The sequence below is a fragment of the Xyrauchen texanus genome, chromosome 48, assembly GCF_025860055.1.
Source record: "Xyrauchen texanus isolate HMW12.3.18 chromosome 48, RBS_HiC_50CHRs, whole genome shotgun sequence".
Taxonomy (NCBI): domain Eukaryota; kingdom Metazoa; phylum Chordata; class Actinopteri; order Cypriniformes; family Catostomidae; genus Xyrauchen; species Xyrauchen texanus.
Genome location: NC_068323.1, coordinates 15,696,135 through 15,710,808, shown reverse-complemented (window position 1 = coordinate 15,710,808; position 14,674 = coordinate 15,696,135). Strand labels below are relative to the sequence as shown.

Genomic DNA, 14,674 nt, shown 5'->3' with positions numbered 1-14,674 from the left:
AGCCATCCAGGAACATTTGGGTAGTATTTGATAACCACGTATAGTATATCTCACATTTCAAAGACCAACTGGTCATGTAAATTCCCACTCTACAACATAATACAAATTAGACCCTTTCTCTCTGAATATACTGCACAGCTCCTTATCTAAGCTTTTGTCATCTCATGACAGGACTACTGCAATGCTTTGATCTTTCAGCTTGGTCAATTAAACCCTTTCACGTGTTTTCTCTATTAAACACTTAAATTAAAATATACTCTTTCCCTTTGGATTATGATTTTTTTGTTTTGCCACTAGAGAGTGTTCATGACAAGGGACATATGAGAGAAAATGTGGTTCTTCCTGGTCATGGTTTTAGTACATTAAGCCAAATTAAGCATTTAGAAAGTCCCCCTCTCCTCAACAATCCACATTATTTGAGTTATCATTCATGTTCATAGCGCATTCAGTACAAGATGAATTATGGTTTGAAGTTTAATACTTTGCAGTAAGGGTTACCACCCTGTCTACAATTGACCCGAGAAACACATTGCACTGACACTGAACAGATGCCCAGTTCTTTTTCTGATGAGCTGCAGAACTACTCCATTCCGTCAGAATTTCAAGTATACAACTTGTAATTATGAGTTTTATGAAAACGTGAATGCTTTTCATGTCGGGATCTCTTAATTCTGTTAATTCCGACATATAGTGAAAGCACCATTGGCCCGTTTGAACATTCCGTCAATTGACATCTATGAAATTTTGAGCCACTTTGAATGGACATATCACACTATGTCAGAACAGTATGGTGTCTGTGCCAGGTTTGGATGTAACTGGAGTTAAAGTTGGAAATTTGGGCCTTGGTTTAGGGATTTTCAAAAAACCATAATCCAAGTCTGCAGAATGTCAAGCCAACATAGTAAAGATATAATACGCACATTTTATTCAAATAGATTTCCCTTGAAAATAAATTAGGTTGTGCTGACTTGTAGCACTCAATTGTGACAATGGATGGGTCAAAGAAGTTCCCCTTCTGTCACTCACTCGACGTTGTGTCGAATGTAGTGACACAAGGGGTCTTTCTTGAGAACCTCACGTACCTCTGAACTTGAGAAAAGGCCAATGAGAAATTGGCAGACAGAATTTGCATGTACCGCCCCCGGACATACAGGTATAAAGGGAAGCTGGCGTGCGTCTGTCAGTTTGATTTTTTCTACGGAGCTGAGCTGTTGTGCAGTTCACTGTTCCACTCACATCTTTTGGCAGAGCACTGCTGTTGGATCTATGGCACGTTACAAGCGGCTTTCTCCTTCTCTGCACGCTGTGCAGTTCACACCCCTGGGCACTTCTGTTTAAAAGAGGGTTCACTTCTAAAAGAGTATTTTTCCTCTAAAAGAGTTTGTTTTCACTCACAAAAAGAGCAACAGCAGGCGTTGAACGTCCTTTTCAGGATGCGTCTTTTTAAAGATGCCTGTCCGGCTCTGTGTAGTTCCTGGATGTGGTCGATATCTCTCCAAGACTGACGGTCATAGACGCTGCCTTGTGTGCCTGGGTAGCAATCACACTGAGGCAGCATTTGTGGATGGTTCATGTACTCACTGCGAGAGCATGACCATGGCAGCGTTGCGGTCACTGCTTTCATTTCTCAAAGTGAATGCCACTTCAGCTGCTTTTTCTGGTGTGTTGGGGAGGGTTGCGTGCGGCCAATACAGTTGCTTCTAGTACGCAGTAGCTTGCTTGCACCTGTGTCAGCAGTTCACGTAACACGGTCTAGTGCATGCCGCTTTTAAATGGGACCCTTTATGTGTGTGTACATTCGGCACAACGTCGAGTGAGTGACAGAAGGGGAATGTCATGGTTACTGTTGTAACCTCCATTCCCTTTTGGAAGGAATGAGACGTTGTGTCCCCCTTGCCTCGACACTGGACCTACCTCTGTAAACGGCCGTACCTTATTCTCAGCTCCTCAGTGCAAAAAACTGACTGACAGACGCACGCCCACTTCCCTTTATACCCGTATGTCCGCGGGCGGGACATGCAAATTCTGTCAGCCAATTTCTCATTGGCCTTTTCTCAAGTTCAGAGGTACGTGAAGTTCTAAAGAAAGACCCCTTGTGTCACTACATTCAAAACAACGTCTCATTCCCTCCATCACAGTTTTAAATATGAAGAAAGTCCCTTTCACTATGTAAAGCGCTTTGAGTGTAGTGTCAGAAAAGCGCTAAATAAATGTAACATTCATACATACATAGATATGTGTCACTTCATCTTTACACAAATTAGCAGAACATCATCTATTCTTTAGGGCAATACAGACACAGTGACACTGTCTTGTTCTTACCAATAGGTCAGCATGCACTCTTCAACCAACAACATCTCGTGACCATTTAGTCCATAAAACAAAGACAGAGGATACATACATTTTCCATGGAAAATAAGTCAATAAACAAAAGCAATAAAAAGCCATACACATTCTTAGGACAATTGTAATAGGAAGCAAATGCCTATGAGCATCTGGGGGTCATACACAGAATAGAATTTGATGTTTTTAAAAGTAATCCAATAAATCTGAGACATTTGAATAGTTTTAGTATCAAAGGGTTCACACATTTCTTGAAAGATCTGAATCTTTATTACATTGCATGTGCAACATGTGCAACGTAAAAAAATCAACAGAGTATGAGCCCTGCCAAGAAGCAAAGAAATCTGAATTAGCATTTGGAACCAAGTCACAACTTCAGCCTTCACAACAGATGGTGCAAATATGTTTCACACATAGCAACCTACACTCCAACACAAGTCTTACTTGTCTGGAAACAAACAGAACATTCCTAATTTCACTTCCAGTTGAGGAGGAACAGTGGAAAAAAAGAAATTCTGCTCTGCTGTATTGCAAGAACATGGGTTTCATGGGTTGGTTAAAGACCAGGAGCAAGCAATGCTACATTTTGAATAATCTGCTGAGGTTTAATGGGTTAATACAGTTGCCTTGTAACTTCCCTCATAAAAAGGCTTTCTGTAAGACAGTGGCTTACAAAGACCTAATTCAGTTTTCACTTTCCTGATATACTATCTACAGGCAAGCTGATGAGCCCAGAATATAAACATTAATCATTTCCCCCCATAGAAAACTATTATAAAGAAAACGCTTAATGTGCCTTAATGTACTAAGATGGTGGCATTGGATGACCAAATTGAGTTTGCGTCTTATAAACAATGAATAAGCTACTCTGACAGGGTGGAGGGCGGTGCAGGGTCATGATTATACACATCCGGTCCCTTATCAGGCTAATTAAGCCTCCGAGAGGGATAAAGGCCGATTGTGGATGTGGATAGAGAGATCGTTTACGGACATGTCCGTTGTGTGTGTGTGTTTGTCACAAGGAGCTGAAGGACTGCCTCCGATACACCCGGAGAGGCGCGGCTGTCGTTCGTTGGAGGGTGGAGGAGTGGCCGAGGAACAAGCTACAGCATATCGGAGAACTGGCGAGTAAGTGTTTTTTTTTTTATCTCTCTCTCCTCGCTATCTCTCACTGCCGATCCTTGGTGGCCTTTTCCCTCTTGTTTAAATATTACAGTGTTTTTTTTTTTGGGGGGGGTACTACACTGTTACAGGAAGTACCCCCCCATTTTTAATATTTCTGTTTTCCTCCACTTGTCCCCCAGGGAAGGGGGTGTACGTCATGCTGGGGCTCATGCCATTTTGTTGGCATAATTATATAATAAAAAATTAAATAAAAGAAAAAATTCTCCACTTATCCCTTCTTTTCTTTAAAAATAGCGTAAATCGAGGTTACAGTGAGGCACTTACAACGGAAGTGAATGAAGCCAGTTTTTGGAGGGTTTAAATGCAGAAATGTGAAGCATATAATTTTTTAAAGGACTTTAAAATTTGTGTATTGTTTAAGCTGTAAAGTTGCTCAAATCGTCTTTTTACGGTCGTTTTAGGGATAACAGTGTTACGTCATCATGACAACAAAGTCTTAAATAGCTTTACAGGTAAGCAAGCAATTTATCACACTAAAATCATGTTAACACACATACTGTTTATGTCTTATGGCTATACTTTTGAAACAGTGAGTATTTTTAATGTTTACTGATTGGACCCATTCACTTCCATTGCAGGGACTCACTGTAATCTCGGTTTGTACTTTTTTTAAGCATGGACAAGTAAAAACACTTTTTTATTAAAATTTTTTATCAACATTTAATCATACCCAACAAGCTTAACTTGTATTAAACCCGGAAAATTCCTTTGAGTTTTTTACTTTAAGCATTTGAACATTCCAGGAGAGGTGCTAGTACTTTTCAAGTTTAGAAAAATCCCATCGAATTATGTCGAAGAAGGTTTTTCTAAGCCATTTCTAGGGACTACAATATTATAGAGACAGTTAGCAACCACTTAGTAAAGTGCTAAAAACATTAAGAACACCTTAGAAATGTAGCAACTGCATAGCAATGCTCTGTACACCTCACACAATTTGCCCCTAACGGCAAGTTTTTCTGAAAATGTAAACATATTACATTTAAAGCCTTTTTACTTAAATGTATAGTATACTACTACATAACAGTATCTTATTATGGAGCGCATATGAACACACTTACGTGACCTAATTGTATTCCTCCAGTGGTTCCATTCACAGTTCCCTTGCAGAGACAGAGCATGTAAATCCTACCCTGACAGGAGATGCTACTGTCTCTTAAAATAGTGAATGTAAAAAATCAAGCACTTACAGTGCTGAGTACTGTGTAGTAAATACAGCTAAAGAAGTATTCTAATATTTAGTATCCCACTCCCTGTTATTTTATCTAGGGATCTCTGATGCATGCACAATATTTCTATTCTTGATTTGAACATGGAGCTGAACAGTGGCTCAATCGTAAATGTTCAACAGTTATGCAGTCATGCAATGTGCATGTGGTGTGCACAGTCATTGTGTTATCGCTACTCAGCAGCAAATTGTCATTGTGCTTTATAAGGACAGACTCCGTTCATGATTCACGTCACTTGACAAATTTATCTCCGGGTTTGACAATTAATCTCTATTTCTTTATCTCCTCCTCTGTCTCTGTCCCTCATCTCACACATTTTTCTCCTTTCTTGGTATGAGTGTTACTAACACCACAGAAGGCATCTGAAACAGCACAGTTCTCTCTTTTCTGTTTGTTGTAGACCTGCAAGAATGTGTGGGTTAGTTTGACTTCCCTCTTGGTATTAATGAGAAGGTCACAGGTACCGCATCACTATTTCATTCCATGTCGTGTTTGTACATTAGAAATCAAGTAGATTTGCATTTCCTATTGGAAATATCAGTGCATGCAAGGCTGCAAAAATAATGTAAAAGTTGTTGGTAGGTTTAAGGCTTAAATGAAATGTTGCATTAGAGCCACTTAAATGTTGTCATGGTACTCTTCAGTCAGCTGCTCACAAGAATTAACACATAGACATTGTACAGAGTACTATATAATATAAATAAAAATGGTTAAATATGTAAATATATGCAAGAAACTAAAATCACAATTCAGCATGCATATAGATGTAAGAAAAAAAGACCAATTGTCATCACTGTTGATAAGATTTTGAATGCCAAACACTAGGTGTTTGGTGGCGTAGTGGGCTAATGCACATAACTGTTAATCAGAAGGTTGCTGGTTCGATCCCCACAGCCACCAACATTGAGTCCATGAGCAAGGCACTTAACTCCAGGTTGCTCTGGGGGATTGTCCCTGTAACAAGGGCTCTGTAAGTTGCTTTGGATAAAAGAGTCTGCCAAATGCATAAATGTAAAATGTGTTTATTTACTGGCCCATCTGAGAAGAGCATACCCAAATCTCTGTATTCTTGTCCTTATTATGAACATTCTTTGGAAATCAATAAGGGATTTTCAAACTTTAATTTGAAAAGACTTAAAAAGTATAACATTTAAAAAAAACTACATTGATAGCACACTTAGGGCTGAAATTATCTGCCAAACAAAGCTTTAGTGTACACCGGTTCAGGCTAAATGAATTGCATGGATTAAGAAAAGGTAAACAGACTTTAACTAAACAGATATTGTTAGAGTAATATCATTATAATGCTGCCTTCAAAGCACCGTGAGCTTACATGCATGTTCTTACACTGATTATACTTAATAAGCCGACAATGTGTGTGGTCATGTAAATGGTTTGAACAGCCTTCCTTTATTGGTTCAGTTCATAAACTATTTAAGCAAACCTATCGGCACACATAGATTTTGGAACATTACTCTGATTTCAAGCTGCATGTAAACACCTTTACCAGCATTCTTACTGGTTTATCAATAAGTGCGGACACCGATATGTGTATACCTAACAAAAAAATTGGTCAACACAATGTGTTTACATAAGGTTTGAAATAATCATGTTATTCTCTGCTTTTTAAATCAAAACAAATACAGGCACATTGGATAAGTAAGTGTCGTATCGATTTATTACTCCCTAGTATGGTTAAGGGTAGGTGTAGGGGTATGCTTAAGCGATAGGGACCAATAAGTCCCTACTATGGTTAGGGGTGGACTTTAGGGAAAAGGACCAATCAGGTAATGGGGATTAAGGATCTGCCAGGGAGTCCGATTTCGGCACAACACTGGTAAAGTTGTTCAGGGGTGTCAGGTAATGTTGGACCTGAGTAACAGGGACCCTCATTGGAGGGGGGGGGGGCATTGAAAAGCAAAGGTGGAATATTTATTCTTTGTGACCGTGTGCTGCACAAACCATTATGTCTTTTGCACACTGCCTACATATTTAAATTTGCATCAACCACTCACTTGCTCCCACTAACATTGACAGGGAGCACAGCATTATATACATCTCACCTATAGTCAGGGATTTTAAGCCTTCTGGCAAAGAAAACTGGAATATTAAAGTAGTTCTGCAAGCAATTTATATTCCAGTGACACACATTCCCTACTTTCACCAGCAAACAACAATGTTAACTTGTGACAGGATCACATCTAGCTCATGGGAACACAAATCTCATTCACGGTAACTAAAAAGAAACCCTTGTCATAACATAAAAAAAAACATTATTAATATTAAATGGAACTTGAAACATAACTATAGCCCCAATTTGCTTTTAAATGTTAATTTTAATAACATCCCCAAACAGTCCCCAAAACCTGCACAGACCTACTTAATTATGCGAACACAACATCCAACAGCAATTCCCCAAGCAAAAACCACAACAGAAGTTAATATATTTTCTATGACAGAAATTGTATTAATTCCTGACAGAATTAATAACCTGTGTTGTTTGGCATTGATTTGCAAGGGGAAATTAACTAAATAGCTCCACTGTCACAGTGACAAAAAATACATTTAAATAAAAAATAATTTTATATAAATTTGCATGGCTTGTAGTATTTTGTTTTTATAAATAATTTGATGATAAATACATTTATTTAATAATATTTTAAGTATATTTTGGATGCTATGTAAATATCAGTTACCTGAAAGCAGAAAAGCCTCAGGATAGACTGAGCAACCTGGCACCCTTCTCATTTCAGAGATCTTATGGTGACTTTGTCAACACAAGAACTTTTATTAATTGATTTTGTTTGTATGCAGTATTTTTTTACTGATTTATTGCTTGATTCAAATAATGTTTGTGTTTGAAAATAAATGGTGGTAAATGGTAAATGGTGAATTACTTATAAATAATATTGCACAGTTAAATATCCTTCTAAAACCATTTATATGTAACCCCCACCACAAACCCAAATTATTTAGGGGGCCCTAAAATAGTTCTGTACCCAGAGCAAAACATTTGGTGATACGCCCCTGAAGGTGTTAACATGAAACGCAAAATCAGGGTAATGGGCAAAAATCTACCTGTGGTCATCAGATTGTTCTTAAGAGGTTTATGAATTTACACTGTGAATGGAAAGCAGTTTAATGTGTTTACATGTCCACACACGTTGTCGGCTTATTAAGCGTATATTTTGTAAGAGCGTGCATGTAAACGCTCAACGTGCACATGCATGTTTACATTTTGATATCAAAAGTGGAGAATTTATTTCAAATCTCATGTAAAACGCGGGTGTCTGATGTTGGCATTTTCTTTTTCCAAATAAGTTTATTTTTGAGTCCCTCTCTTGAGAGTCTCACCGCTAAAATACGTCTTCATTTCGGCCAAAATACGCCCGGCTAATACGGGACAGCTAGCAACCTACTTACCCTCAAATTCTTCTGTAACACAACTGTGTGGTTTCACATTCTGCTATAACAACCAATGTAGACCTACATGTAAATAAGTTTATGATATGAATTATTGTTTTACTGAAAAAGGCTTTATAAAATCTCTGCAATATAATCACATTTTAGCATGTAAATACAGATTGTTAGGCAAAATAAAAGTACAAACTCTAACCAGATTACATTTCATTACATTACATTTTGTTCAAGCACACTCTATTATAAATAATGATAAAAACAAATTCAAAATATTATAACACTAATAGAAACGTGTGTGCAAAAGTCATCTTCTAAGGCATGTCTGATCAACAAGAGAAACTATTTAACCTCCAGTCAATATATGGCTGATTCTCCTATTGTCTGGAGTAGTGTTTTGCATGCTTGATTGGGAAATGTTTGCAGCATGAAGTGTGGTCCTTGCAACTTATTGTTAGACAGGAGGAGTTTGCCTGACAGATATGTAAAGTGACTGACCACAATTAACCACAATAGTTGTTACATGGCATTTAGGGGCGGGGTTAAATGCCATGTTGCCATGAAAAAGATGATACCACAAATGTAGACAAAATAGTCTCACATTGTGAATATCTACATAACTTACTACTAAAGGCCTCAAACAAAACTCTGAATATCTTTAAAATACTTGATGCCACTAACCTGGCACACTTTGTCAAATCCAGTGATCAATTCTTCCTCAAAAGAGCTCTTTGAATGAACCTGATACCCTGTAAACATGACTTGATTTCTGTAATTGTGTAAAGCCAGTCAATAAGATTGGAAATGGTGAATTCAGCAAGCACTTGCCTTTTTTGTGTGTGAGCTCAGACAGGCCGTGTGCATGTGAAAAATATCCAAGGCTCATTAGCTGAAAAGTCTGTTTTGAATGAAATGGCCTCTAGATGAACAGCAGACAGAAGCTGAATGGCCTCTTGGGCTACTCAGTTGAATATGAACTCATCTATTGACTTCATGAGGACAGTGTCTTTCACATCGATGAAGACTTTCCGGATGTGGCTGGTGTCTGTGGCACAGGTGAAGTGATGGTAGATTATTTTGGAATTCTTTGTTTCACGACAAACCGCCTCTTGTAGATATAACTTTCTGATGAACAGCATGGCGGCTTGCGTGTCCCGACGCTTGCCTGATGGAGGCACCAAATCACAGAGGAAGGAAAGGGTTAGTAATATCTTCAATGGAGTGAGTAGAGAATTGGAAGAGCACATACGAATATGAGGGATATCCATGTCAAAGTTGGAGCATTTGCAAACAATTTTAACATTCTATTTAGGGTGCAGGTGATCCACAATACCTTCGAACTCAGGATAGTATGCTTTTAGGTCCGAGATCTGAATCTTTTCTTTCAGTAAGTCCAATTTGTTCAAGAAGAGGATGACAGAGGAATTAGCAAACCACATTGAGTGGATGGTGGTGTAGAACAGCGACAAGCTCTCATGCATCCGGTTCTGCAGCCGGAGAGAGGAATGGGATACAGAAGGTGTTTATTCACTAAGAGAAGGTAAGTACAAAATGTATAATAGAAGGACAGGAGATAGAAATGGACGAACAAACATAAGAGCCAATAAAAGATTAGACAGAAGAGTTGCCATATTCAGAATGGAATACTAGTGCTCTGCACATTGACAGTGTTAGGCAGTGTACTACATACTGACTCAAAAGTAATCCACTACAAATTGCTAACTAGACAGCTAACCTTTGTTAACATAAACTGTGATGTTGGCTTGACAAAGCCTTGTCTGAATGTTTAAACTAAGAAAAAAGAGACAGAGGGAGAGCAACTTTTTTCATCAGATCAAAGGCCTTTTTTCTTCAGATTTTGAAACACTGCAATTTAACCCAAATGTCTACATTTTTGGTCAAGTTGAGTGCATCGTATTGTGGGATTTCGATTCTGTACAGTATGCTCTGTTGTATACTGCACATTTTGGCAAATGTAGAATGATATTGGGGTATTATATGCATTCTATGCAGAAAATGTGCACACTACGCATAGTTTACATATTTGACATAGTGGAAATAAGTATCATGGCAGCATGAAATCCTGAGCCAGTGTCTAATCCATGGCATGCGATTCCTAGTACCACCACCAGAGGTCACTATAGTCTTATTGATTAGATATACCCTCCCCAGACATGCACTATGCCACTAAGAGAGGGAAAGAAGAGGTAGATACACTTACATCCTTGTTATTTTCCTCCAGAAGCTGGTCATACTCGCTGAGGGATGCTAGAAATATGAGCGACGTCACATTCTCAAAGCAATGGATCCACTTTTTTCTTTGTCCTCTCTGTCCTCCAACATCTACAATCCTAAAAAGACAGTGAGACAGACACACAGAGAGAAATTAGGTTTTGTTGTCTCATTCGAGATGTTGTTTTATCCACTGTGGTAAGCTGAAAAAACTTTGCCTGCTTATGCAAAAAAAGTATTTAGGCATTTCCTCCTTCCTCTCTGTCATATTTTATTCCCGTCTTCTTCACCAGAATCACACCCTGATTTCCTCTTACATTACTTTTGGTTTTCTGTGCATTGTTCACCACTAATTTGTCTTCTTAGGTTACTTGGCAGTTATGTAAGTGAAAACTGAACACAATGTCTGTGAATAGTGGGCACACTTTGAGTAGAATTTGAGATATTATGGCATCATTTGTTAAATACCAGTGTGACTTCTATTGTAAATACTTTGCATAAAAAGATAACCATACCTGAGAGTGATCTTTTCTAACCCAAAGCAATGGTCTGTGATACCGGTAGTGGGAAATCGGACATGGAGCACATCTTGAGCTGTAGGAATGTAGCCTTCGGCTGCAATGCGGTCCAAGTTTCTAATAAAGCTTTAAAAAACAAGTACATATAATGAGTTTTTGGTAACACTTCCATTCGTTAATATTATTTAATGCATTAGATATCATGAACAAACAATAAAGAATATATATTTTTTACAGCATTTATTAATCTTAATTTTAGTTAATAAAAATGCAATTGTTAATTTTAAGTTCAAGTTAGTTCATAGTGCGTTAACTAATGTTAACAAATACAACTTTAGATTTAAATGAATTGGTATATGTTAAAATTAATATTAACCTAGATTTAAAAATGCTGTAAATGTATTGTTCATTGTTAGTTTGTGGTAAATAATGTTGTTAACTAATGTTCACAACTGGAACCTAATTGTAAAGTGTTACCAAGTTTAAGTGCAACAAATATTAACACTTTGACCTAAAATTATACCATGTGCTATATAGACTGTGGTTAAAATAAGTCCCCCTTTTTGTTTTGTTTTGCTTATAAATGCCTTATTTGCATAACATCCATGGATTGTCATTGGCATCAACAAAAGGTAAGAGGACAGAGACAAACATACAGGGAAGTAAGTTCAAGTTAAATATTTTCAATTAAAAGTTGGACTTGTTTTCATATATATATATATATATATTATTTTTTATTATTATTATTTTGTGTTTCACTGTTTTCCATTTATACAGCACATCATTGAAATTTAAATGCAACTAAACTTTAAATAGGACAGGGTATGTCAGAAAAGAAAAACTATATTGAGTAGAAATAATCAAATAAATCCACAGATAAATAAAGATTGAACTGATTTTAAACAGAAATAAACACAGGTAATATCTACAATAATATGTTTTCATTTGAAAATACATTTATTTTGCAACATTTACACTTCCCATCCACATTGGAGCAGAGACTTTGAAAACGCTCTCCATAACTGGATGCTTTGGAAAACTATGAGATTAGAAAACTGAAAATGGACGTTTCAAGCTAAAACATATTAGCGTGGATGTGGCCTTGGTAAAAAAATTAAAGGTGAATTGTATCATTTCAGCATTACAATGTCATAATGCAACAATATGCAATATGCATTATTCCCCAACACCTGACCTGTTTCCATTGGTCATACAGACATAGTCTGTCCCAACGACATTGTATTTGCACTTAGATGTTACATGATGCCCATTTATAGAATGTGCAGTTCACACCAAACTCAACCAACAGTGTTGAACACACTTACTACTTAGTGGAGTCCAGAAGTTGATACTCTGTGCGCCGTCTGTAGCAGATCTTGAAGCCTTGGTCTGCCCAAAGACTAAGAATGGCCTCTAGGTAACCACTCTGTAACTGCGTTATCTGATGTATCTCCTGACCGTGGAACCACTGGGCATATATCTATGGATATCACAAAGACCGAATGAGAATGCCATGCAAATACACTAAATAGTAACCTGCAATTGTTAACTTAAGTAGCTTTATCTGATCTAAGCCTTGATGGTGCAACCTAATGTATTCAGGTTGATTTGGTGATGTTAAAGCACATTTTTCTATTAGTTTGGCTGAATGTGTTGATATAAAATGGCCCTCATTGATCAATGCATAACTTGGGGCCTGAAAGTTACATTGAAAACATAGTAAGGCCTTCGGCCTTGGTCACCTCGTTTTGTGGGTTGCCATAGGGAATTTTTAGGGTGGTCATAGCCTCTGTCATTGCCCTCATAGCTGTGAAGATATTCTGGAAAACCAATTTAGTGAAGTTACGTCTTTCTTCTTCCGAGAATCCATTTCCATGAATAATCCTCATCTGTTTCATAAACGTGGTCTTTCCACTTTCCCCTGTGCCTACAAATAAAATAAAAAAATAAAATAAAAAACAAAACATTGCAAACTTTACACTGCTCCTAATAGCACACATTTAACAAACTGTTTGACCTGCATTCAATGCTGATTATATTTAGTCTCACTTTTAAGAAGAAAAAAACAACTCTCTGTAAAACCTGGTTTTCCTACACATCTCACCTGTATGGGTAATGTCTCGAGTCCTTCTGTGCTAATAATTTTCATTCTTTCAGCTTTGAGTAATTGTGGTAACCATTCATGGCTGTGTCTGTCTTTGTCGTTATATAATGGACAGGATCATCTCACCTAATAAAAGCACTTTGAGCTCTTTGTGTTCTCGTTTCTTCTGTTCCAATAGGATGCGTTTAATTTCGTTGTTTATGGCGATGGAGTTCCGTTCCTCTTCAGACAAGAAACAAGTGCAACATCCATAGTAAAAGTCCCCCATTTCTCCAATTAAAATAAATTAACTAAAAAAAAAAAAATGAATAATACAAATTATATATATATGTATATATATATTAAACAACCAAGAGGCCACACAAAAGTGTTAGTCCTAGTTATGTTTACGATAGGATACAAAGTATTTTAACGTAACGTATCAATTATAACGTTATCGTTAATCGTATAAACAAATCCCGCAAATAGCAAAGAGCTGTGCTGTCTTCCATAAATAAAGGAAATAATATCTCGCACTGTACTGAAAATAGCGTTAGTTTATCTATGGGCGACAAATAAACAATTAAACATGTAGCAACTATAAGACACTAATAATAAAAATTAAATGGAGGCGATTGAAAATCACTCACCTTTATTCGTGATGCCTAACAGGGGCTGTTCAGAACAAAAGTTAGACGCAGAGCAACGCAAACTGACAGAACGTAGTTGTCTCGAGACGAGCTTTGAAAAGTTGACGTTCAAAAACGGTCAAAGACGTCCGTCTTGCGCATGTTTACATAGAAAATGTTATAAGGGCGCACGCGGACACAAAAACGCGCTCGGTGTGAACGAGAATTCATGTTAGAACTGGTGAAAGGAGGTGTTTCCCTAAACGCATCCTGATTCCAGAGATTTTTGATCAGCTGCGTCATTCACTTCAGATAAACTACCATCGTTTCTTGAAAGTCTGCTTTGAATAAATAATATGTCGTGTATGCTGCAGAGGAAGGAAAGCCTATAATGTCAGAGGAATGCGCCTTCCCAGACTGCTGGGTTCGACTAGCTCAGTAAGCTACTTCTCAAACTTTTTAGGCCAAGTACCACCTTCGATCAAATCAGAATATTAAAGTACCGCCTAGTCACCACCAATGTTCACTCAAATATTTTTTCAGCATTCGGCAGATATAAATTTTTAGTTAATGTTTAAACGTCAAACAAACTACAGTATAGGCCTATATTTAGAAATGTGGTGCTTAGGTATTGCTAGACCCTGTTTTACATCTCAGCCCCCCTAAAATTATGCAGTCTGCATCACCCTTAAAAATAAGTGATAATATTCACGTGATCTATGAAAACAGTGGCTGCAGTAAGCTATCTGAGGTTCATTTGACTCTGAATCATGCCCTTACCACTCGATAACTTTAAAATGATATCTTAACTTAGCATTCATGTAATATTACTGCAAGCTGAATAAAAAAATTATTATGTGCAGAATATGAATTTTAGATAGCAAAAGTGCACATTTTTGATATCTAGGGGTGTGAATCTTTGGGTTGAAAGTTAATCGATTCGATTCACAGGTTTTCGATTCAAAAACGATTTTTGCAAATTGAAAACGATTAAATTCTATACATTTTTTTTAAATGCATTTTTAGTACTGTTTAAGTACT

General features: G+C 37.3%; 1 protein-coding gene across 2 annotated transcripts; it reads right to left on the bottom strand.

Moving 5' to 3' along the window:
- Window positions 1–5,780: 5,780 nt before the first annotated feature.
- LOC127639691 (guanine nucleotide-binding protein subunit alpha-11-like) lies at window positions 5,781–13,912 on the bottom strand. Of its 2 annotated transcripts, XM_052121848.1 has the most exons (8): window positions 13,655–13,912; window positions 13,152–13,315; window positions 12,664–12,848; window positions 12,247–12,401; window positions 10,919–11,047; window positions 10,393–10,522; window positions 9,505–9,658; window positions 5,781–9,336 (listed from the first exon to the last, which is right to left on the bottom strand). In XM_052121848.1, the coding sequence occupies exons 2-8, from the start codon at window positions 13,291–13,293 to the stop codon at window positions 9,134–9,136; spliced, it is 1,098 nt and encodes a 365-aa protein (XP_051977808.1). In that variant the 5' UTR covers window positions 13,294–13,315; window positions 13,655–13,912; the 3' UTR covers window positions 5,781–9,133. The 2 variants fall into 2 exon arrangements, with proteins under 2 accessions (XP_051977808.1, XP_051977809.1); XM_052121849.1 differs by lacking the exons at window positions 13,152–13,315; window positions 13,655–13,912 and adding an exon at window positions 13,026–13,129.
- Between the last annotated feature and the right edge of the window lie 762 nt (window positions 13,913–14,674).

Coding starts and splice junctions, on each gene's coding strand:
- LOC127639691 (XM_052121848.1), bottom strand. CDS start 13,293: ATGGGGGACTTTTACTATGGATGTTGCACTTGTTTCTTGTCTGAAGAG. Junction 11,048..12,246: donor CTTCTGGACTCCACTAAGTA/GTAAGTGTGTTC, acceptor TGTTTTTTAAAG/CTTTATTAGAAACTTGGACC. Junction 10,523..10,918: donor TTAGAAAAGATCACTCTCAG/GTATGGTTATCT, acceptor CTGTCTTTTTAG/GATTGTAGATGTTGGAGGAC.